Here is a 25,092-nt window from a genome sequence, read left to right as displayed (position 1 = left end):
CCTCCTACTCGCTGTTAATAATTTTAATACTTTATCTTTGTCTCGTTGGGACAATTTAATGCTTTATTTTGCAAGAAAAAATAGCGTAATAATATTTTCTACCCGAGCTAGTAAGTGAAACAAATGCAGTCTCTGTGCAGTCTATTGTACCAAACAGAAGCGAATAAGAGTAAAACAAAGCGAAAGAGTTATTCCAGGTACCAATTAACGGTAAATTAGCCCGAACTTGGCACGTACCTCGGACACGAGATCCCCTAATTACGTTAAGAAACTTATTTCCAGTGCAACGAACCGCCACAAGCGTTCAGGTACGTACAAGAAACAGCAATAACGTCTCGTTTGCACGCGTTTGAAGTTGTTTGTCCCGTCAAGTCTCGAAGGTTTGTTCTGTCATGGTAAACGCGACGTCCACGAACGCCAGAAATTCGAACAACCTATCAGATCCCGTGACATTTTACGTGGACGTCGTCCCATCAGATTTCCAACAATTTCGACCGATAGGAGAAGCACGAAGATAAGAGTGGTCAGTGGTGAGTCAACCGTTGCTGTTCGTTTCCAAAAATCACGTGTCCCTTGTGTAAAATGGAACAACAAGCCAGCTAGTTATCTTCCAACAGGAAAGGCCCATTATTGAAGGAACAATTATCGACAAGAACCATTTCGTGGTCAAACATTGGTGCGTCTCATCCTCAACGAGGACGAAACCGTATCGATTCGATCGAGAGATAGAAAACGATGATTTTACGCAAACATTAATCGCAAAAATGCTACCAAACATTGGTACGTCTCTCTGCAACGAGGATGACACCGTATCGATTCGATAGAAAGATAAAAAAACGATGATTTTACGCAAACATTAATCGTGAATATCACCAATGCTACCAAACACTGGTGCATCTCTCCTTTTTTCAAAATATCTTGGTTTTGAGTTAAAAATTACCACCATAAAGTCTGTTATTCACAGTTTGGAGCTCTCCTCTAGTAAATTTAATAAGTGATATTTAATGCTAATTTTCCCTTGGGTTCTATTTTAATTGAAAAATATGGACTGGTGGAAGACTAAACGTAAAGAATTAACTTATATCTTGCTGTTTGAACATATATGACTATATTTGCATATAAAAAGCTTCTATAGTTTACATTTCGTAGCGTAAATGGAAAATTGTAAATATTCTCAAAGATAAACGAATATTTATCGATTGCGTTGCAGTTTTCCATTTTAGAATGCTTTAACCCCGTATTGGGTAAATTTTAACTTGCTGCTGCAAAGCAGTTCGAAATGGATAACCGTCCGGAAGCGTTTACAAGCCACTGTGCATGTTCACGCGAACGTGTATGTTTGCACAAAAAACAGGATAAGGTCTCATTTATAGTATTACTCCGACTAGCGGTGTAACATCAACGATGCGAAGAGAAACGACCATTCTCGGGTGACCCAAATGAATTGTAATCCAGCAGATGAATACACGTGACGTTCCCTTAAAGTTACGCTCGGAGATGAACTGAAAGTGTCAAATATCGGTTACCGTGTGCAATAAAAATTAGATCGCGGAAAAACTCTGGTTGCCGTGAATATCGATTACCAGCGACTGTCGCGAGAATCGATTAGAAACAGAAACTTTCTGCAAAATTATTCAATAGAGTCCGTTGTAATAATTACACGATATAAAAATTCTCGTCGCTGTTTAAAATTGTTTTATTGCGCCTGTAGAAAAATTAACTCGTCGAATGATTGTCCCTGATCATCCGTTAACAGAAAAATATACATTGTTGTCCAATATCGGTTATCGGGACCTATACCAACGATTAATCCGTTGTCTACTATGGGTACTTATAGTGATACGTAACCAACTCGTAGATAAATTTCAATAGTTATCTAATATCGGTCACTAAGGCCTGTAACAAGAATTACCTCACAGAAGAATTCCCAGCGCTGTCTAATATCGGTTACCGGTTAGTATCCGTAACGAGAATTAAATCGTAGAAAAATTCCCAGTGCGCTGTAATATCGGTTACTAGTGTCTACCGTAAGAATAAGACCGGAGAAACGTTCCCATTGCTGTCGGTTGAAGACTAGACGGTGCAAGATTCGTCGAAAGCGTTACACCGTTCTCATACATAATTTCTATCGAATCAATATTTAGAAGCCTCTTGGGAAAAGAGACGTAGTGTGAGATGGGCTTAAGGTGGCGATAATATCGGTGAATACGCGTCCGTATATTTCCCCGATGTACCCGACGAACGGGATCCCGGCTTATGTACAGGTAACTCCTGTACACAGGCTCGAGATGTCCTAAGTACACGTCTACATGCAGGATATGCATCGGCGACCGTACTACCAAGATATACAGGGTGTCGTAAAAAGTGCTACTCCCTACTTCGTTGCAGAGCGTATTATAAAATGATGTTCGACGAGTTTTACAATTTCGTTTTTCTTGTACGCGTTGAACGTGGACAGAAATTCTGTCGAATATAAAACGAAAAGTAACGTATCAATAATAGATCGTTCGAAATTACTGATTTTTATATCGAAAATAATTTAGGAAACGTTTCGACGTTGTCATCGAATTAACCATTTTAAATATCATAAAAGATCATTTTGAATAGTAAATGTTAAAGTATCGGAAATTATTGCGAAGATTATTTCCTCGAATACCAAATAACGTGAGAAAATCAACGAAAAATTGTACTCCAATGATCATTTTAATATTCGTGTGATATTTCGAAGGCAAAAGAAGATAACAGAATTAATGGGATTCAATGATTCAAGAAGCTTCGGTTTTATAGGTCTTGCCTGTTTCCTGAAGCGCTACAATTCATTCGGAGCATGAAATTTAATACGTGTTAATGTCTCTTGGAATATATTTATGAACAAAGCGAGCGCAGTAAGTGCTTAATTGAAAAATTAAAAATATTCCGCGAATATCAGTTTTCATTTGTAACACGTTAGTTTGGAAATAAATCACGAAAGCGAAGTATGAAGATGGATGAAAAAATTCATTAACTTGAAGGTATTTCATTTTGTAGGTCTTGACATTTTTCTACGTTGCTGCGATGCATTTGGAGCGTGCAACTGCACACTGCACCGTTACATATCTTCTTGAATAAAGCATACGACTAATTGAAAACAATTCGGTTTTCTAATATTCATACACTTGTAAATATCGGGAACGGAATAGCTATCGTGTTTATATACATACAATACGAGAGAATGTGCTAAATACAACAAATGAAAACAACTCCGTATAAATCCTTGTTTCAATTTCCATCGATCGTTCATTATACACAACATCTCTCTATCGAACGATTCATCCTGTGAACAATTATTCAACGATTCCTCGAGAACTTAATACCATTAGACGAATACACAATAATAAATTAAAGTTGAATCGACGATGACCAAACGCTCGTTCGTTCGTTATTTTCCCAGCGTGCTTGGCTGCAACGGTTCTGCATGCAAGTTTCGCTTTACGTGCATACGCGAGCTGTAGAAGATATCTTATCTCACGGGACGAACGATGGTACGCGAATCGATCTATTAGTTCGATCAGTCGCATCCGAAGTTGTGGCAATTCGCGTTGCACACGCCATACAGTCCCCAGGGTCCCCGAAGACGCGATCGAGTCGCCTGGCAAACTTTCGGAACACCTTGTACACGTACGAGGCTTCACGTGTACGTGAGAATGTGGTGCACCAAGACCGTTGCATAGTAACGTTGCTTTCACGTATGCGGCGTGCACACGGTTTCACGGGTTATTTGCATAGTCTGCTCGGCTGTCTGGCGGACGGAAGCTGACTACGAATTCCTCCTAGGGCAGCGGCGTGTGTCAAGTGCAGCTAATTCATTTCGCTGACTATGGGGTGCTCGATCGCCTCGTCCTTGAGATAATATTAAGAGTCGATCCCAGACCTATGACATCCGTGTGCAGGGGATCCTCCCGATTCCACCAGCCTTCGATCTCTTATCGATACCCGCGGAATTGTCAGAGTAGCTTAGAAACGAAACGCTGATCGAGATTACGGTGTACCATTGGCTGCGCGAAATTACATTTTTTAATTCACGAGAAGAAAGAAGCATTTTTTCCCTGGAAATTCTTCAGGGACGAGTACGTTTCGTTTTGAAGCTAATTTAACGTAAATTGTAACGGTTAAAGTACTTCGAGGAAACTCAACGAGCAAATTTCACGATTTTGTAACGCAATGTGGAAATGTATGAAAAAATGTCAATTTTCCAACGAGAGAAATGTAAAAAAAGATTATCCCCGATAATGAAAAAGTAATTTGAGTTATATCCTCGATTTTCTTCCGTGCAATTCGTTAATATCTCCAGTGAAATTTCAATGTCCGAAGACGTATTAAATACTTCTTCGAGGCCTAGCAAAATCTCTTTTCTATTAACGGAACTTTTATCCCAAACCGCCTCGTAAAGAATTTCATTTAAAGAGAGAACGTCACCGTGTCGCATTGTACCTCCCTCTTAATTAACTTCGTTCGTTTTAATCCTGAAACTCGCCTGAATTTTCTCCAATTTTTCAGAATCGCGAAAAAGGACAACCGTGTGTCCGTTGATTTATATAAATTCTATCCGTGAAAGAAAAAATCAAAGATGTTTGATGCATTAACAACGAACGTAACGAATCACCATTACGTATCGAATGTCGGTGCAAAGTGTTGCTGTAGGTACATGTGTGGTTGAAATCGAAAGAAGACTTACACCCTTCGGCCCTTTTAGATTACATTTATGCACAAGAGTCAATACTTACAAACTTGACTTGCACCGCTATGGCTTTCGCTCTCCCGTTCATGGGTTATATAATTTACGTTCATTCTCGAGACAACTCTAAACGTACGAGTCAAAACTTTTTAATAAAATGAACTTGTTCGACACCGACGATTAATCGTTATTCGATCGAAATTTTTATTGTCGTTAGATCTCTGTTATCGACGATCACTTTACGTTTCTTAAAATAAAGAAAGATCGACCTTGAAGGAAGTGTTGTTCCATTATCCGAATCGTTGTCTCTCCTAATTGGTTCGTTTACTATACAAATTTTAATTGCTGTCTAATATCTCCGTAGCAAAAATTTCCACGGAGAAAAATTACCGGGGAAGCACACTCCTTCGTAATAATTCTCTACTTTAGATCCATTTCTATCGATATTATCGACAATCGCGTTACGTTTCTCAAAATATAGAACGATCAACCTCGAAGAAGCAAACCTTGTTCCATTATATAACACAAACCGTCGCATCCTCCAATTGGTTTTACCAGAAAACTGTCCATATTGTCTACTATCGATATTATCTACTATAGTAATATGTAACTAACTCGTAAATAAATTTCTACTGCTGTTTAATATCTCTGTAGGAAGAATTACCTTACAGAAAAATTCCCAAATAAGAACTAAACCTTGTTCCATTGTCCAAACCGTTGCATCCCCCAATTGGTTCTGTTAGCAGAAAAATTTCCATTATTGTCTACTATGGGTACCTCTAGTAATATATAACTAACTCAAATAAATTTCCACTATTGTCTACTATGGGTACCTACAGTAATATATAACTAACTCATAGATAAATGTCCACAGCTATTTAATATCTCCTTAGCAAGAATTACCTTATAGAAAAATTCCCAAGCAGGAAGTAAACTTTGTTCCATTATATAACCCAAATCGTCGCATCCCCCAATTGGTTCGGTTAGCAGAAAAATTTCCACTATTGTTTACTATCAGTACCTATAGTAATATGTGAGTAACTCGTAGATAAATTTCCACTATTGTCTACTATGGGTACCTATAATAATATGTGACTAACTCGTAGATAAATTTCCACAGCTGTTTAATATCTCCTTAGCAAGAATTACCTTAAAGAAAAATTCCCAAATAAGAACTAAACCTTGTTCCATTGTCGAAACTATCGTGTCCCTCAATTGGTTCGGTTAACGGAGAGGGTCTGTCCTCAAACAGCCCCCACGCGGAGAGTAACCGTCCTCGGAGGCAAACGAGCGAGGGTCGGAAGCGTGAAATGAATTCGCCTAGCCAACAGTTTATGGCACACGCGTCGATTGACCTACATTGTTGTGTCACAGGAAGAGATGCCGGGAACTGAATTACCGGAACACCAGCGGGGGCAATGGACGAGCGTGAGGGTGACTTAATTAGCCAATTATTGTCATCGCGAATGGTACACGCGGAGGAGGAGCAAGAAGAGAAGAAGGAGGAGGAGAAGGAGGAGGAGGAGGAGGAGGAGAGGACAGAAGCACCACCGTCAGCCTCTCCTACGTAGCGTTACCTCTAACGACTACCCGTCGTTACGGTCGGTTCGAGTAAATTTAGGACAAAGCAACGTAAACGTCGGGTCTATCCTCGATGGATACGACATCGTTTCTCTTCGTCCAGCTGGATTTTACCCAGGAGCAGTACGGAGCCTCGATTTTCATCATCCTTGGAACTGTCACCGTACTTTGCGCGATATTCGAACGAACGTGTCGCTGAACAAATCCGAAACAGATGTTAGGACGGAATGTCGATAGGTAAGAAAGTTTGAGGAAACCAGACGTCCTTCGAGAACCTCGTTAGGTACGATTGGCACACGCGGTGGTTGTGCGAACAACAATTTCTCGACGGAGTGAGGGACTAATGCACGCGCAAACGTTGCGAACGCGACTGCCTACCGCGAAATCTTGATGACTGTCATTCGGTTCATCACCGGTGGCAAATTATAACCTGAACGTTGCGTTCCACTAGGGGAATTACTACGTTTTTCCAACCTTGCACACTTTTGCGCACGGTACTATGAAAGAGGATCGCCAGACCCCTCATTACTCTCGATTTCTTTTCAGTATGATTTTATAAATAAACATGACGCGGTACAGCTATTAAGTAACACTAGTCCCGGGCAAGGTTAGTTCATAAGTTCATTCACGTTCGCGTTTACTGTTTACGTTATCGGTACACGTAGTTAGCGTTCGCTTTACGAGACTTCCGTTTGTTTGATCGTTTCGTTAGCGCGGTTTCCTGGGTACAATTAACGCGAACACGACGTTCCTCGATATCGCTGGAAAATCGTTCGCACGGACACTAATAATCGATGCACGTCCCGCGATCTCGGCTTTTGAGGGTTGTTTTCGCGCGATGAAAGCTCCAGAGACGAGATACGGTGCTCGTATCGAAGGAAGAGACTTTGCTCGTGTGATACTTTGCCTCGAACATTGGTACACCTCGATTGGAGATCGATTCAAAAGTTACTCTCGAGACGTTGGAACGGTGTAATTTTCTTTTTTTTTTTCGTTTTGTATACAGGGTGGTCCACGACGAATCATAAATTAAATAAAACGATTCGATCGAACATTCTTGCATAGATACTAGAAAAATACTAGAAAGATTCTTTCCTTCAATTACGAAACGGTTTCGATACTTCTATCGGGAGAAGTATTTCACATTATTGTAAGCTAATTCTGGGTTTGTTCGACGCTTCTTAAACAATCTATTTTCAACAAATTGTATCGCACATTAATATATTGTTCAAATGTTTGTAAGAGTTTAGACGATACGAAACATGCACTTCGTACAGAATATACGATTCGAGTATGTTAATATCAGGTTCTCGATAAAATAGAAATGAACAAGGGTACAAAAGGGACGCAAAGCGAGCAATTACATTACTCCTGGAAAGTTATTTGTCGAATTCAATTTCGAACATTGGAAACATACCAAGAGACAGCAGAAGCAAACGATAGTTTTAACGAGCAACGTGCCGAGTCTTTATAGCTACGTGTACTTCCGTCTATGAATTCTGAGATACATTGTGTTCATTCGAGGTGACCCATTTTCCTTCGCATTATTGGAGAAGGTACTTTTCTATTGTAATCTTGCTTCGGGAATCGAAAGCGAAAGTTGAAGATATTCGTGTTCGCGAAACGACTAAGAATAATCAAGATTTGTACTAAATGCTTCGAGTATTCAAAACAAAAAAATGTTAAAATTGTTCGATAAGTTTTGTCGTTCGATAAAACTTATCGAACAGTACTATTATACTAGAGTACTGTTCAATATTTTGAGGAATCTAATAAGTACTGTGTTTGACGTTCGATAAACTAATCAACTTGGTACTTAGCATACGTAAGTTCGCACGTGTAAGACAAAAATTATTCCAAAAATTCACAAATTACTACCAAGTGTGATTTTCCTTCAAAAATTAACCAAAAATATCTGTAATCTCGACTGAAGTCGTGTTTGGATCAATTTTCATCGGGAACACCTCGTCAAACCGTTACGATAGTGTAGATACGCCACGAAATAAAAAAATATTGCTTTTCGTTGAAAAATGAATTTCTCGAACCCTCGACAAGTACCTGCTTTCGTCCTGTCGACGTGTCGCTCGTTCCGCGCAAAGAAAAAATAGTTGTAGCGATTTTCCGGGGAAGTCTAGATCGAAGAGGCGGACTTGTAACCGAGCGTTACTGTCTCGCTCTAATAAGAGTGAACTACGAATCTTTAAAAATGTACACTCGTACCTTAAGCGAGAGAAACTTGAAACCGCTTCTGAGAAAACTTTCTAATGCAAAACAAAACGTCTATTAGAATATTTAGATCTCGAAGGGGTCGGTAACGCGGCGCGTCCGAGAACGAGGCGAACTGGACACGCACGGGAACCTCTTCTTATATCGGTCGCGATAAATTCATAAATGAAAGTTTTCCAATACCTTGTCCATTGATGCTAGTAATGACCTTGACGGTGAAGAGGAAGCGAAAGAGAACCGGTGAGAGTGGGAGGACACGGATGACGTTCGACATATCGGTTTTGCTGTCACCAATTTCCGGTTCGGCCCGATGAGATATCGGACAAGCCGATCAAAGAAAATAGAAGTTCTGTTGACGCGACCGCAGCTGATACGCGAAATAGTTTATTCATTGACAACGCGCTCGTTCTCCCCTATTTCTCACTTCCTACGCGGTCAGATTTATCTATCGACCAGTTTTTCTCGATCCGTGTTGCAAGACCGTTCTTCGCTAACGTACGATCAATTTTCTACCAAGTTGTCACTCGGTTACACTTTCTTACACTTTGTTGCACTTTGTCTTCGTTTATTCGATACCTAAGTACTTGTAATACATCTTTCCACGCGTCTTTTTTCTTTACTCTTGGTGTCTAATTTCAAATCGATAACGATCTCTTCGAATTTTAATTTGAAAAACTTTACAATGATTACAAATCACGATGCATTTTAAAGCAAGTTACCATTTTCTTACATTTTCTCTTTATTTAATTCAAACGGGAGTATTTTTGACACATTTGTATACTACTTTTGCACCGAATAACGTTAAACGTATTCTTGCGCAACAAGAATTGCATTCCACGGTATACATAAACGTATCGATCTATTTTCGTAACCACGGTAGCGAAAGAATTGTCGATTCACGATCACCGATCCGCAAGTATCGTTAGCATAGGTGTGCAAACATCTGTGGTAAATTTATAGTACGGTAATCGAACAAAATAAATCCCTTCCGTTTACGCTACATTTCCCATTTCGATTAAGTTAATCACCAACGAGTAAATAAATCATTCGTCAAATTGACTGCGGTGCATTCGAAAGATTTCCGTTGTATGCACCGATGAATGCACTCGCGTATTAAAACTGACACCGGGATTATCCCATTTTAATCGGTCCACGCAATACCGTTAATATTGTTAACCGTGTCGAATGACGTTCTCGATAAAAATTGAGAAACGACGTTGAAAATGTTAATCGGTTTACGTAACAATTGATCATTTATTGGAGGATCGCGCGTACGAGCGTATCTGTTCTCGCGTCGATTCAACGTTTAGGTTATTTATTTAAAGTAGCTTAACGGTCGTGTTTAGGTGCTAACGCGAATATCTCTTACGTAATGGGACATGTGTCCGTTAAAAAACGATGACCACGAACGGTCCCCCTCTTTGGGTTGTTCGATCGATTCACGAGGCGAAGTTTAAAAAGCGAACAGGGAACGAAAGAACGGATCGACGTTCCGAATCTAGTTCATAACCAAGTATAATAGGAGCTTATTGCAACACACTGGAAAGCGGTACGAACGGAAATTTCTAAGACGATTCGAGATTCACGCTTCGAAACAACACTTTAACGTTTCTACGTGAATTGTTCCTATTCAAACAAAAGATACGTCCTAGAATTCCTTAGGGGAATACACAAGACACCGAGAAACTTCTACGAGGGACGAATAATAGTTTCCTTTTCTTGGACTCTATTGAAATTTACTGAAACGTTCACCGGTATTTGTTCTTTCTAGCCGGATTAAAAAGTAATTGAAACCTTGACATGGAAAGAAGCGGCAGAGACTCGGAAATAAAACTTCCACTCGAGCGAAGTCGAACTAGAATTATGGCCGAATTATCCTGGAACGATGAGAAATGTACACGGATATCCGTCGATTTGGTAAATAAAACAATAGCTCGATAAAGAAGTTTTCTCGTTCGATAAGGAAACGGAGCTATTAGCTTCGTCGTTTTATTTCTCGAAAAATGCTACTATTTTTATTTCTCGAAAAATGGTACTACATATAGAAAATTGTAATAATAATCGCGAGAAACAGTTCTTTTTCCATTTAACATTCTTCGTTATTAATCTACGAGTTTAAAGCTCCGGTAGATTCAAATTTTTATTTCGAATCGAACATTCAGATTTCTTTCTCCGAACAATTGAAGATTTGGACCATTCCCCGAACAATTGAAAATTTAGATTATTCCCCGAACAATCGAAGATTTAGATTATTCCCCGAACAATTGAACATTTTGATTATTCCCCGAACGATTGAAAATTTCGATTATTCTCCGAACAATTGAAAATTTTGATTACTCGCCGAAAATTTTGAAGAGTTTGTCGTTCGAAGAATGATCGTTAAAAATTTCTATTCGCATTTAACCGTGAGCAACTCGTATCCAAAGGACGTAGAAAGATCTGTGAACTTCAAAGTGAAGAGTCTACATTTTGTTTCTGTTTGTACACAAACCCATGCTAAACCGAGGATCGATACTCGCCACTTTCTCAGCCTACTCGGGGGCTTGCTATTTCCATCTCGCTTTTGACATTGAATTCGCGTCATGTGCCGCGAGGAACAAAAGAAGATAAGACCGGTATTGCCGTGCCACTGCAGAAAACACGAGCAACCAGCCTACTTGAATACATCGAGCTCGTAGATCGCTAAGAAATAGAAAAATTAACAAATATTTTCCAAGACGCGACGAGACGTTCGTGCAATTTTCGGGAGTAAGGGAGACGATGCGCGAAACAAAAATGGAACGCGTACACAGCGTCTATTTCAACGTCCGAACCCTGAAGATCGATAAGGAACAAGAGAAAAAGAAATTTCACGCGGCAACTGAATCTCTCGAGCGATTTTTCGGGAAAACTGGCGCGAAATGTTGCGTCGGGAAACATCGTGTCGTTGACGTACGAGCAATATAGAGAAAGCTTTTCCATTTGCATCGAGTTCGACGTTTCGATCGCTATTTAAAGTCCTCCGTGGAAGAAAATTTGATCGAGTTTGAAAAAGTTCCTTCGAGAGCGAAAGCAACGGGAAACTAACCGAAATCGAAGTAATTGCACACTTCTCGAGAAAAGTATTCGTGTATCTGCTTACCGAAACGCGAATAAAGATACAAATTCTCCGAATTGAATGTCATTATACCCGTTCGATGATCAAAGGTCGGAGAGACCGTGGGTTCGGATAGAATTTTTGACAAGAAATTGTTGCCTTTCCCGGTTCGCGAGATATTTGGTATTACAGTGGAAAAAAAGTACGACGAAAACTCACAGAACAGATCGTCGAGAAATACACTCGTAAAAACGACGAGGTATAACTAACAGACAGTACTTTAGCGTTTCTTCTCGGTGAAGATACATCAAGGATTTGATGTATTTTACACTCGAAAGAAAGGTAACTGTATATATCGCGAGAATTTAATTCTCACCATATGGTGGACACACACCGTGCGGCAATACACGAATCGTAAACTTCGAGTCGAAGGATCCTTCTCGACGTTCCTCATCTCGCATAAGACTACTTCATTTTCCAATCGAGTTTCCGTGGAGCTTCTTCCTCGTATCGAATTTTACCCCGGTTTAATTAAATTTCTACGAGCAAACTTCCAACGACGCGCAAAGCTACCGTGCATTTAATATTTGCTGTATCGTTGTCAATTATCGTAACTCGATCCTCGTCCCGATCGAGACGATCATTTCGTTACCATTTTTTCGTACTCTGTTCTCACTTTATAGAGTGAAACTTAAATACGAATTTTCGAACGCTTCGCGAACGTTAGATTCACCAACCGGTGAAAATAACTGGTTGGAAATGCTATTAAAAAGAGATTTCCTTTAAATTCCGTAGCATATTTCCAGAAGATGTAACTTTTTCTATTCTACACATTTCTTACCAATGAATTACCAATATTAGTTAGTAATTCTGCGCATATTCTATCGCTTGCTAATATTCTACACATTCCACTCTTTTTCCTTAATTCTCTTCGGACACGTACACCTCGATAGACTGGAATCTATCGGTGGTTCTGGTTTTAAAATACTCACGGTGAACTACGCTGAGTTGTCTAACCGTGTCTCCTGTCTTTTCGAAACGCTCGCATAGGTTATAAAAGGCTGGACAGGAAAACAAGCACGGAAAATGTCACGGCCTTGTCTCCCAGCCTCGCGCACCGTCAACGCCTGTATAAATATCTAGGGTTAAATCACTTCCCATGGTACATGTTCCGAAGTTCAAACGCGGAGTTACGTTTTACCGCCGTTGTTGGATACTCTCGAGGCTGTAAAATTGATAAACACGTATGTAGACAATAGACACGAAAAACGTTCACTCGTGTCGGAGAAAACGATCGTGACGATAGACTGTTATAATAATTTCTATGTACTGGGTACGCGTGTCTGTTACATTCGCACAGGAAGCCAGACGTTAAAATACTAACGCTACTGTACTTTGATATTATACGTATAGTAGTTTCGTGTTATAGTACCGTTAATAGTCGTTTATTTAATACACTCTGCTATGTCCACGGTAATTTCCCACCAAAGTTTATCGTATACCACGTACGTATAATAAATAAATACAGTGTGGTGGATAAATATATCATATATAGTAAACTACTATTCTATGTAGTAAAATACTACTCTACTAGGATAAACTGTTACTATGGTACGGTAAACTGTTCTTACACTGTGGTACACTTAGTCTACTCTAGAAAACTACTACTGTACTATAATAAATATTACCCATACTGTGATATGCATTGTATCGTGGTTATTATTGTACACCTTTTTCCTTTACTCTTCAAATTTTGATTTTCTAAAACTTGTACAGTGATTACAAATCAATGACGTACGATGCACTTCACACCGAGGTACCCTTTTGTTGCATCTCTTCGTTTATTTCAAACGGGAGTATTCTTGACACATTTGTATACTACATTTGCATCGAGTAACGTTAAACGTATTACCACGCGAGAAGAATCGCATTCCATGGGTATACATAAATGTATCGACCTATTTTCGTAACCACGGTGGCAAAAAATCACCGATCGGTAAGTACCATTAGCATAGGTGCGCAAACATCTGTCGTAAGTTCATAGTGTCGTCGCAATGGCACCGAATAAATTCCTTCGGTTTACGCTACATTTCCCAACGAATAAATAAGTAATTTATCAAATTGGCCCTCGGGAAGAGAAAAAAAGGCTAGGAAACAGCAGTCAAAGGCTACCACGGTGTACCATTATATCATCCCCTTATCGGTTCTCACAGAAGATAAACGACACGAGAGAGACGCGATAAGGAGCTCGAACCAGGAGAAAGAAATAATTTTTTATCTAACACGTCCGAGACTATCATCTAGGAGGAAAAATGATGCGAGAGCTTGTATACTTAGCTCCAAAGTAAATGCACTTTCTGCCGCGTTAACTGCACACCAGAATCTGCCGTTCGCACGGCCTACTACGATAAGGGAAAGAAATTTCTGCACGCGACCACGCGACAGTATTGATTAAAACGAAACTTGAGGTTTGCAGCGTGTTGTTGCACCGTCGTCTCTGTGCTGTGAAAAAAAAGGAAAGAAAGAAAGAAAAAAAAGGAAGGAGGCACGACGCGTTGTTCGACCGTGTGCGAATCACCGTCCAGAAGGATCCATTAATTTTCCTCGAGTCCGTTCCAATTAAAAATATCAACAAAGTTTAAGTGTACGTTCCACAGAATTTTTCTCTTCCTCGAAGACATTGAATCGAAACGCGTCTACGTTTCAACAGCCTCGAGAAGAATACTATTCCTGATTCTGTACGAAGCTGGCGTACTTGCTGCTCGTACACACTTTGAAATTAATATAAAAATTCGATTCGTTACTCCGGAACGATTAATTAGAAAATGAAACTCTACCTACGATTTCCAATTACCCGTTCCGTCGTGAGAAACGAAATGCTCATTTTTCTTCTCGCAAAATTACCCGTCGGTAAATACACTTACCGATTCGTGGTCGTTTAAACAAGGCAACGCCCTGGACTTTAATTATTTCGAGCAGTGGGAATCACCGTCCAGAAAGATTCGTTAATTTTTCTCGAGCGTGTTCCAATTAAAAATATCAACAAAGTTCAGGTGTACATTCCACAGAATTTTTCTTTTCCTCGAAAATGAATCGAAGGAAGTCTATCGTTACTCCGGAACGATTAATTGGAAAATTAAACTCTCCCTACGATTCCCAATTACCTATCCCGCCGTGATAACGAAATGTCCACCTTTCTTCTCGATAAATTACTCGTCGGTAAACACACCAACCGATTCGTGGTCGTTTGAACGAGACAACGGGTGAAGTTATTTCGCGAGTGAAATAATTTCGAGCGTCGCGAAAGGTTGTTCCTCGAGTTACGGTTTCGGAGGGTCCGAACGTTTCCGTGGACGCTCTTGAGGAGGCATCGGCGGCGCAACCGCAGGCTCCGTGAACGCGTTCCTCGCTAGGGGCCGTAGGATCCGTTCGCGAATCGTTTTTGATCGTAAGGGAAAAAAAAACCGGAGCGTTTTTCCTCAACAGGCTGGCCGTCATCTGTTGAACAACCGCAACGGCTGAGAGTGGCCTGTGCCGGTCGAGTGATCGATCTCACGTGGACGCTGGGCTGCCATGTCGGCACTGCCAGGGAGCCGAGCGACGCGTCGGCAACGAGGTCGAACCAACAGTACGAGAACATCCCGGCCGATCAATTAACCCGAGCCCAAGCTCAAGCACCGTGGATATTCAAACGAAGAGAACCGATGGTTCGTTCTGCCACTGTGTAGCGTCGTCGTGGGTCACCGCTTGCCGAGCGGTTCGTTTCAACGTACGAGCCGAGCGAACGTAACGCGCCTCTGTCTCTCTTCTTTTCTTCTTTTTTAGCTGTTCGGGGGACCTCGGAATCGAACGCTCGACTTGAAACGCGAGGACTTCAACGAACGCGTTAGCGGCGACCGTTTCTAACCGACGAAACACAACCACCGGACCGTTTCCAGCGAAAATCTTCCGCGACGTGTTTCGCCGAATACGAAATAACGAAATTCAAACCTCCACGTGACAAAGACGGGGAACAACGATTTTAGAACATTGAAAATCAATAATTATCCAAATAATTTACATATACGTACGTACTATAGATTTTTCTTTCCGTTAGGGTAATAGTTGTACCATAGTAAACGTTTAGTTACTGTATTGGACAAGGTCGGCGCCAGGGTTGCACCCTGTTGCAGCTTCTGATTTAAACGCCTTTTTTTAAGTCACGTTTGCAAATTAATGACAAACGAAACTCGAGTTTGGAAGTTTAAAGCGATACGTAGACAATTTGTCACTACCTAGCGATTGCGTGTAATTACAGCCGAGTCTGGGCATAGTCTTTTTTGAGAATATTTTTTTTTGAAACTGGACAACTGGTTAATATAATTTGATCGGTGTTTGCTTTGTCATTTTTTACCAAAGCTACATTTACGTGCGATAATCGTGTTTTGTTTGATAAATGTTTCAAATTCTATTTTTCTCTTTCTCAACGAAGCGCCCCGATACGGTGCATCGTTTGCTTCCACCGGCCCTGACACTGTATACTATACAGCAGGGGTTCGCAAACTTTTGAAACGTCGAACGATACAAATAAATCTAAAAAGTTCGCGTATCCTCGTAAAAGTATTTTAGAATTCAAAGCTTGCGCGGCCAACATTATGCGTTCGTAGTTAAAGAACAAAACAATACAAAGAGTGAATGGTTTCACCTCAAAAATATACCACTTAAATTACGATAAAGTATACAATAAATGTTGACGATAAATTGATGGACTACTTTCATTGAAAAATTATTTTTTTAACGTTATCACATACTACCCAAAAAATTGTAACAGTATATGTACCACAGATTGCAAAACTCTGCTATACAGTATAGTGTGAACTATTCTAGTGTAGTATACCAATGGTTGTTTCAGACTTTTTAGTATATACTCTACTATATACAAAACAGAACTTTGTTATAATGGTTTTATAGTTACTCTTTTGAGTATTGATGGTCCACTTTCATTGAAAAATTATTTTTTTAACGTTATCACATATTACCCAAAAAATTGTAATAGTACATGTACCACTGATTGCAAAACTCTGCTATACAATATAGTGTGAACTATTCTAGTGTAGTATACCAATGGTTGTTTCAGACTTTTTAGTATATACTCTACTATATACAAAACAGAACTTTATTATAACGGTTTTATAGTTACTCTTCTAGTAAAATACACAAGTTTAGATACATAGTTCACTATAGAAGATATACAATCGACTATAGTAGATGCATCGAGGGACACGTATATTAATTACACGATGCTATGTTAACTGTATAGTGCTATAATACAATTCCGTTACTACAATGAACGACTATGGTATTATATACAATATCTATTTAGTCGAATATAATCTGCCATACTTTACTACCAGTCTTCTAGTCTACTAATCTTCAATTATATAGCAACTTTGTACATAACTGTAACGATTAAACGTGTACTGTTATACAATTAAATATTGTAACGCGATTGAAAATATTAAACAAAGATTGAAACTGTTCAAAGCAAAATCTCTGGTTTTCTAATTTCTTTGGATCATCGAAGAAGTTTCAATATACAAATAAGCGAAACGTTTTCGTATTTGTGTTCGCATTTTTCTACGGGAAGTGCACTACGATACCTGTTAACAAATTGGTAAAAATCGAGGCGAGAGTGTAAGTTAGAAGCGCGCAAAGTTTATGTATCTACGAAACCGAAAACGAGCACATGGAAAATTGGAAGAGAGAAGTGAACAAGTTGCGATAAAACGATCGTTTAATAAAATAGTAAAAAAAAAAGACTTCGTAGACTTCTCGTGAAAAAGACAAGTTATTGTGTAATAATTCAAATGTCAAGTGCACGAGACTGCAGAAATACGAGTTGATTGAATGATGAATTACCATGGTAATAAATACGGTTTCCAAAATTACTAATTACTTGTCGAATATTGTTCGCGAATTGGAATTCTTTGAAACGTGAACACGCGTGGAAAATACTTGAATTTTTATTTATTTTCATATAAGAAAATAACAATCGTAAAGTCTTCTGAGAATGTGAATTGTTTGTGCATGCTTACAGACAATGAACAAAATGTACCTAGACGAAAGAAATTTACTCCGTTTTTTGTCAATTGTAACTGTACATGAAACTTCGATCCGGTTCAGTTTTAATAAAAAAAAAACACGTCGAATTCTTTCGAAATTACTCCAGCATGGATTATAACATAGCACGAACCAGTTATGAACATATGTATTATAAAAAATAATGGATTATGTATTAGACAACAAAGAAAACGAAAACACTGTTACATTATGCTATGAATAGTTGAAGAAAAAAGTGGAATTGCTAAAGGTTGAGGAAGATTGTCATTATCGACTTGATGTAACCTTAGAATAAAATTATAAAGAAAATTTCATTGCCACCGTTGGCAACATAAAGAACTCTGTATAATATAATAAATGTTAACGCATGACTGACTTTGAATATTTTATATTATTTGTTATACGTAATGAAAAAATTAATTACAAAGAATAATAGTGCGTTAAAAGTAACTCTTGAATCTTAACGTGCAACGGTTTTTAAATAAATTATAAATTGTTCTTAGTAAATATTGGAAATGTATCATAACTCCATTATTATGAAATAATTAAATTGTTTTTTTAGTTCCTATATGTACGATCTTCGATAATTATTTTTCTATAATTCATAATTTTCTATAATTTCTAAATCATATTTAGTTACAGTAAATCTTTCCGAATTGAAAACCAACAAACAAGTTTTTCAGATCATTTCGTTGCATAAATATATCTTAATTGGTTCAAAAATAAAAAAATAACGCTGCGTACATTTGTCAATTTCGTCCGTCTCGTATCACACATGTACCTGTTAGAATTGTTCGATACAATTTTCATGAATGATAAGGACAGTAACATCATCGATAGTTACATCAACGATCCTCGTCTAATTGTTCTAGGTTTCAGTCACAATAAAATAGTCACACGAATAAACTAACGACAATCATCGATAATCTCAAAACTATAAGACCTCGAGTTACGATATCGGTAAAAGAAGTCACGACCAAATCGCTAAAACTATCGAACTTCGATCTGACACGATCAAAATACAAACATTCTCAAAATCATATCCTCACTTTTCTGTTTTACTTTCACCAAATCTTGATACGTGACAGACGTGTTTTCACCTTGTATTAAAGTAAAAAAAAAAGAGAAAGAAACACAATTTTATGACAGTAAATTAGAAATAGACGATGAAGTTTGCAACTGTCAATCAAAGAAACACTTAAATAATGTGACAATCGATTACTTACAATTGACGTTGCAGGGTCAGCATGATTTTTTCAAACAAATAAATACAGATACAGGCATTTGTGCGAAGACAATACGAAAGCACAGATTCGTGCCCAATCTTTCAACGTTAGCACAAATTTAACGAAAGTCTATGAGACTACAGCCAGTTTGTAAATTTCATCGGCACCACACTAAAATTGTACGAACGCGCACTTTGCGATACTTTTGTGTACGAGCACAACGGATCCCGATAGTCGCTCACGTTCGTAACACCACTCCGTTTGACATAATTTGTCTGGTGACCCCACGGCTGGTTACCCGTCGGCCGACGCAAAGCAACGCAGGGAGCTGCTAACAAAGTGGTGGGGATACGGCAGGGATAACAAAAATATGTAGATGTTCTTACAGTTTGTTAACTCGAAGGTAAAACAGAGCCGTTGATTGGCCCAATATCTCTCCTCTCTGTTTACGCGGTTCATAGATTCAATGAAATTTCCTACGATACACGTGTTAAAATACAATTAAATGTTTTTCACGTTTTGAATATAATTAAATTTTATTAAAAAAATGCAATTCTCATCTCGTTTAATTCATCTTATATTATTTATTGAATTAAATACAATTATGTATCCAGAATTACATACATTATTCTGTACATACATAATACTTTTAAACATCGAGATATCGCGTATCATAGAAATCAAGTAGCAATTTACTTAACAAATAATTTTTTATAAATTTTTTTTAACACTGTTTTTTATATTCGTGAAAGTTTCAATTTTTTATAACATGAAATATTTTGTACTCAATTGCAGAATTGAATAATAATAAATTAATGCATCTGTATTTAAACAACATGGCAACTGTCGTTTTAATCACTTTAGTGCCCTCTAGTTGTTCTTCAGTCTCTGATAATGCCATACATGTATATGTACAGATAGCATCCTACTTGATGCAACTGCGCTACCACAAGTTGTTTTGACAGACCTTGAGGTTAAGTTAAGATTTTATTATAAATGAAGATCGTAAATTGTATTAAAAGATGGAAAATGATAGCCCCGTAATATACGGACTTGAATTTCAAGTATGCAGACAAATGTAACGAATATTAAACAATTATAAATTTCTAAAGTTATAAGAAATTGAAGCGTACTATCAGTCAACATAATTTCTATTAATATAATAAAATATAACATTTCTTATGAACATTGAAATTTATAAAAACAATTCTTAAATCTATGAACGGTAACAACATTATTTGTTAATATTGTAGACAAGAGCATTGTCAGCACAAACTGCAGAAACAGATATTGTAAGATTTTTGGTAGGAACACAGTCATTGAAATTTAATAATAATCAAGTTCATTTGGTGGAACTTAATGAAGAAACAGGTGGTTTAAAAACTCAAGTGTTTCATCATCCTATTGGGGAAATTTGGTCTTTGCAAGCATCACCCACAGATTCTAATGTGTTTATCTCTTGTTATAATAGTTTAAGCGGTAATTTTAATTGAAATTAATTTTTATTATAAAAGTAATACAAAAGATAACTGTATTTTAAAAAAATGTTTAAATATTGCACTCGTGTAGATGACGGTAGTTGTCAAATGAAAGGAGCTATTTGGAAATTACCAGAATTAAAAGAATATACAAATGATGTTGAAGACCTTAAAAAAGTAGCAGATATCAATACAACACCATATGGTACAGATCTTAAAACTATTGCTTATCATCCTATGGATTCAACAAAAGCTGTTTCAGTTGTAGACAATAAATTTATATTATGGGATTTAGCTGACAGTGAACCACAGGTAATAACAGTTTTTGATTTACTATTAAACAAATGTATCTTCTATCTATTACATTATTTAGGCTACAATCATTGGTACTTTGGCTAGTAAAGGTCAACCACGTTTCACAAATGGAAAATGGAATCCTCACAATGGTTGCAATCAATTTGTCACACTAAATGAAAATAATGTTCGTGGATGGGACTTTAGAAATCCTTCTGAAACATCTTGGACAATTTTATCTGCTCATTCCCAAATTATTAGGTACTAAAGAAAAGTCATTTATCGTGTTCTCTTCGTTAATATTGTAATTTACTACTATTAAACAATTTCATATGACATTAATTTTATACTTAGAGATCTAGATTTTAACGCAAATCGTCAATACTTTTTATCTACATGTGGAGATGATGGATATATGAAATTCTGGGATATTCGATCACCTACAGAACCAGTATTATCTCGCATGGAACATTCACATTGGGTGTGGAGTATCAGAATTAATCGTTTTCATGATCAATTGGTTCTAACTTCTAGCAGTGACTCAAGAGTAATATTATGCAGTATTGCATCAATTTCTTCAGAACCATTTGGACATATAGTACCCTCTGAAGATGATTGCACACAAAATGATTATGCTTGCAAGAAAGACAAGTAATTATAATAGTAATAGCAATAGAGATACAATAAAAATAATGTTTCTAAGTGTAACGTGTAAATTGTAATCATAATATTTCTAGGCTACAAGATGGAGTTGTAGGCAGATACGAAGAACATGAAGATAGTGTTTATGCAGTTGAATGGTCATCTGCAGATCCTTGGACATTTGCATCGTTAAGTTACGATGGTAGATTAGTCCTTAACAAAGTGCCCAGGAAATATAAATATCAAATACTTCTCTAACTTAAACTTGTATATAAAATTGAACTAAATAAATCTTATATGTATCTGAAAAGTAATTTTATTTGCTTGTAATGAAATACTAATATTTTGTATCCAACATATATAACAAATTTAAAAACAATTTGTACTTAATAATAATTTACATTACACATTTTATAATCGTTCTGATATCCTACTTGCTACATTTCTTAATTGCCCATAAACTTTTGAAGGTGGACTACCCAAAATTAAATTACATACAGCCCTTCGGGCTAATTGTATGTTTTGGAAAGAACCAAGTATATGGATTTTACTATCTGCTAAAACAATTCTCGTCTTTGTTACATTTTCTATTGTAAACTTAGTCCTTCCACCTTTTCCTGCTAACCTTCCAATTGCTCTAGAGAGATGATCACCTTTTAAAGGTTTTACGTCTTGAATTTCAAATGTTTCCACAAATAAGTCATCTAACCGTAATAAAGCCAAGGCATCTTCTACCGCAAACCCATAAATGAAAGCCTTTACAAAATCAGCCCCTTTTTGTAAATTAGCAATGTCTGTAGTTTCTGATGCTGTGCGTAATTCTACATTTCGTGTTTTCAAATTAAATCTTATTTGTAATTGTAAATGTTCAACGATGGGTGTAAATATTTTCATCCAGTTTTCTTTCAAAGGGGTATACCTATGTGCAGGCACAGATATCTAAAAAAATTTTATTTTGTTTTACTAATAGTATAAACAATTTAAATTATATATTTGAAAAATAAAATATATTTACTTTTCTCTGTTCTCCGCCCTGTACGTTTTTAGCTCTCTTTAAAGTTGTATGTGGTTTCACTTTCCCCTGTACACCATTGATTATTTCAATCTAAGAAAATACATGAACAAAAATATAAATGAATATTTGCATTAAGCAAAAATAATAAAATATTATCTTGTACACTAAATTTATATCTCCACAATAGCCTAATAACCTTATTTCATACCTCCATACGATTCTCACTTGCACGTCGTTTTCTTTCCTTGGGCTCCATAATTTCGGTTGTTACCACATTATCGTTAGTTTTTTCCTTGTCTACTCCCATTTTTACAAAAAATTATTCAGTTACTAAAATTCCAGATATATACTTTGCTAGAACAGTGGAGGAAGCACATGCCCCACATATATCACTTGCTTGTCGGGTATTTTTAGTTTATTGATGACACCAGGTGTTACGATTTATACCACTTGAGAGAAAAATTACCAAATCATATTCCCTTCCATCATCGCAGTATACTTCTAGTTGTCGCACCATGCAAATGTATTTAATAAATAATAATCTACTCGGTTCATTGGTAACCTATTTATTATTTAAGCTTAAATAACGTTAACGTGTTACAAACTATAGTACATTTCATGAAAAGTAAGTTGGATACGATGATCAGGCAAACCAAAATTTACTCCCCAGATTTCTGACTGAAAGGAATGGAAGAAGATAGCATGGTGGAGATCGTTCCATTGTGTCACGTATTACGCATAATATAGTAGATCGAAACTTGGAAAGACGCAACAAATGATTGAAAATCGTCATTGATATAGCAAAAGGCATAATAAAAGTATATTTTGACTACTGCAGTATCATTATAAACTAAACCTAATTTAATTCCGAGTGTGAATTAAGAATTACGTAGATTCACGTAATACGAGTTTCGAAATATGAAAACTTTATTCTTAAAGACCGTGCGATATAAAAAATGATTGAGACGAAGATTTTGAAACTGAATGGTATTAATAATAACCTTGAACCAAATATTACTAAACAAAGACAGTTCATTCAATTAATTATTGCTTTTTTTTTAGAATATTTTGTATTTTTATTTTATGTGTTTTTGTGTTTTTAAATATATTTTTGTTTTTATTATTTTATTTGATATCTTTATATATTTTCTCTTATTAACATAACGTGTATAGTATTGTAAAATAAATTCTATTGTATTTATCTATATGTTTGAGAAATAGTTTCTTGTCAATACGGCTCTACCACAGTGACGTGATTTTATTTGGATCCATTTCAACGACTCGTAATCAATGAGAAGATGGACTCGAGAGGTACACCCGTGAACATTGATGCATACTGGTCGGGTCTGTTTGAATTAAATTTTCTCATCGGTTACCAATGTATATAGAAGCGTAGTGTGAAGGGAAAAGGATAGCGAAACTTGGTGACTTTTTCCTCATGTGACACGGATGCAGATTATCGAACGTATACATGTACTAAAGTAAAACTGCAAAATTTTGTTAGAAAAGTATACGCACATTAAATTAATAGTAATTTAACAAGTAAATGCATATTTGTATTTAATAAAAGTGTATATTGAACACTCCAAATTTTACTGACAGTAAATACGATCTGATTGGACGCTTGACAATATGCCGCTAATCATTTAACATAACCTCGAAGATAACACAAGATTTTTTATCTGGATTATACTATATATGTGTTAAGAACACTTACAAAATTTATAAATTTATATGAAAATGCAAATCAATTAATATATTTTTACCGATGTGCAGCAGAAACTGTAAATGTACACATATTTTCTAATAATAATGAAGAGATATGATTAACATATATTTTTACTAAATTTCATATGCATATAAATTTACTAGTAAGTGTATACATTTACTACAGTTTACACGATACAGTAACATACATATATATATATATTACCAAAAACGATAAAAGTGGCCTAAGTAACAAATCTGAAAAAATTGAATTTATCACTTACTTTTTGTTATTTGGATCTGCATTATAACAGTATATGGTATATAAAATATATAACTTAGACCACTTTCATAATTATTAGCACATACATATCATTTTTGTTTCGCTGATTTATTCGTGTGCATAAAGTATGTATGTATGTATGTATGTATATTTTTGGAGACTTGCGTTGACTTGATATTTATGTACGTTATTAAAAATTAATGATAAATATTTGTACATTTTCATAGCAAAAATATCAATTGAAAGTGTAGTTATACAATTAACAGTGGTGATGAAATCAATGAATTAACACGTTGATCGCCATATTATATTTATCCGGAAGTTCAGCCAGATTACACTTACGTCGGCTCGTTGCATTATGACCATATTAACAATGTTCGAGTTACGATTATTTTATTTGTAATTAAACACGTAAAGATCAAATTTGTAATAATCTCAAAATATGATACGTTGAGAATTCTTATATCGAAAAGTCACATCTTTTTTAGACACGTTTCCAGTCAGAAAAAGCTATTCAATCTTCGTACTATAACAATCTGTCAACGTTTTGTTTTGTTTATCAATTTCCTTTCTAATTGACATCAGAAAGGTAGGAGGAAAATTTTTCAATGACTTCGGTAGTGGTGATGACGAATCTTGTTTAAGCGTTGTGATTTTTTAGGAGTAGTATCGAAGAGAATTATTTAATTTCAATAAACCGAAAACGAATAAACATACTTATATCATATTCATTTTGAGAATTATATAGATA

The 25,092-nt window shown here is 36.7% G+C and overlaps 3 protein-coding genes across 4 annotated transcripts in view; 1 reads left to right on the top strand and 2 right to left on the bottom strand.

Moving 5' to 3' along the window:
- The window catches only part of LOC143154301 (uncharacterized), a 54,211-nt gene extending 35,006 nt beyond the window's left edge, over window positions 1-19,205 (bottom strand). For both annotated transcript variants that reach the window (XM_076326284.1, XM_076326282.1), the window contains exon 1: window positions 18,923-19,205. The gene's annotated coding sequence lies outside the window, so the exon portion shown is untranslated. The remainder of the gene's footprint in view (window positions 1-18,922) is intronic.
- A 621-nt stretch (window positions 19,206-19,826) lies between these two features.
- LOC143154181 (EARP-interacting protein homolog) lies at window positions 19,827-21,650 on the top strand. The gene is made up of 6 exons (XM_076326063.1): window positions 19,827-19,986; window positions 20,176-20,401; window positions 20,492-20,712; window positions 20,774-20,955; window positions 21,049-21,345; window positions 21,432-21,650. The coding sequence occupies exons 1-6, from the start codon at window positions 19,945-19,947 to the stop codon at window positions 21,592-21,594; spliced, it is 1,131 nt and encodes a 376-aa protein (XP_076182178.1). The 5' UTR covers window positions 19,827-19,944; the 3' UTR covers window positions 21,595-21,650.
- Window positions 21,637-23,130, bottom strand: L(1)g0004 (RNA-binding protein pno1). The gene is made up of 3 exons (XM_076326064.1): window positions 22,560-23,130; window positions 22,352-22,441; window positions 21,637-22,275 (listed from the first exon to the last, which is right to left on the bottom strand). The coding sequence occupies exons 1-3, from the start codon at window positions 22,656-22,658 to the stop codon at window positions 21,748-21,750; spliced, it is 717 nt and encodes a 238-aa protein (XP_076182179.1). The 5' UTR covers window positions 22,659-23,130; the 3' UTR covers window positions 21,637-21,747.
- Between the last annotated feature and the right edge of the window lie 1,962 nt (window positions 23,131-25,092).

Source organism: Ptiloglossa arizonensis, chromosome 14 (genome assembly GCF_051014685.1).
Source record: "Ptiloglossa arizonensis isolate GNS036 chromosome 14, iyPtiAriz1_principal, whole genome shotgun sequence".
NCBI lineage: Eukaryota > Metazoa > Arthropoda > Insecta > Hymenoptera > Colletidae > Ptiloglossa > Ptiloglossa arizonensis.
Note: the sequence above shows the minus strand (reverse complement) of the source record. Positions and strands in the feature narration are given on the sequence as shown.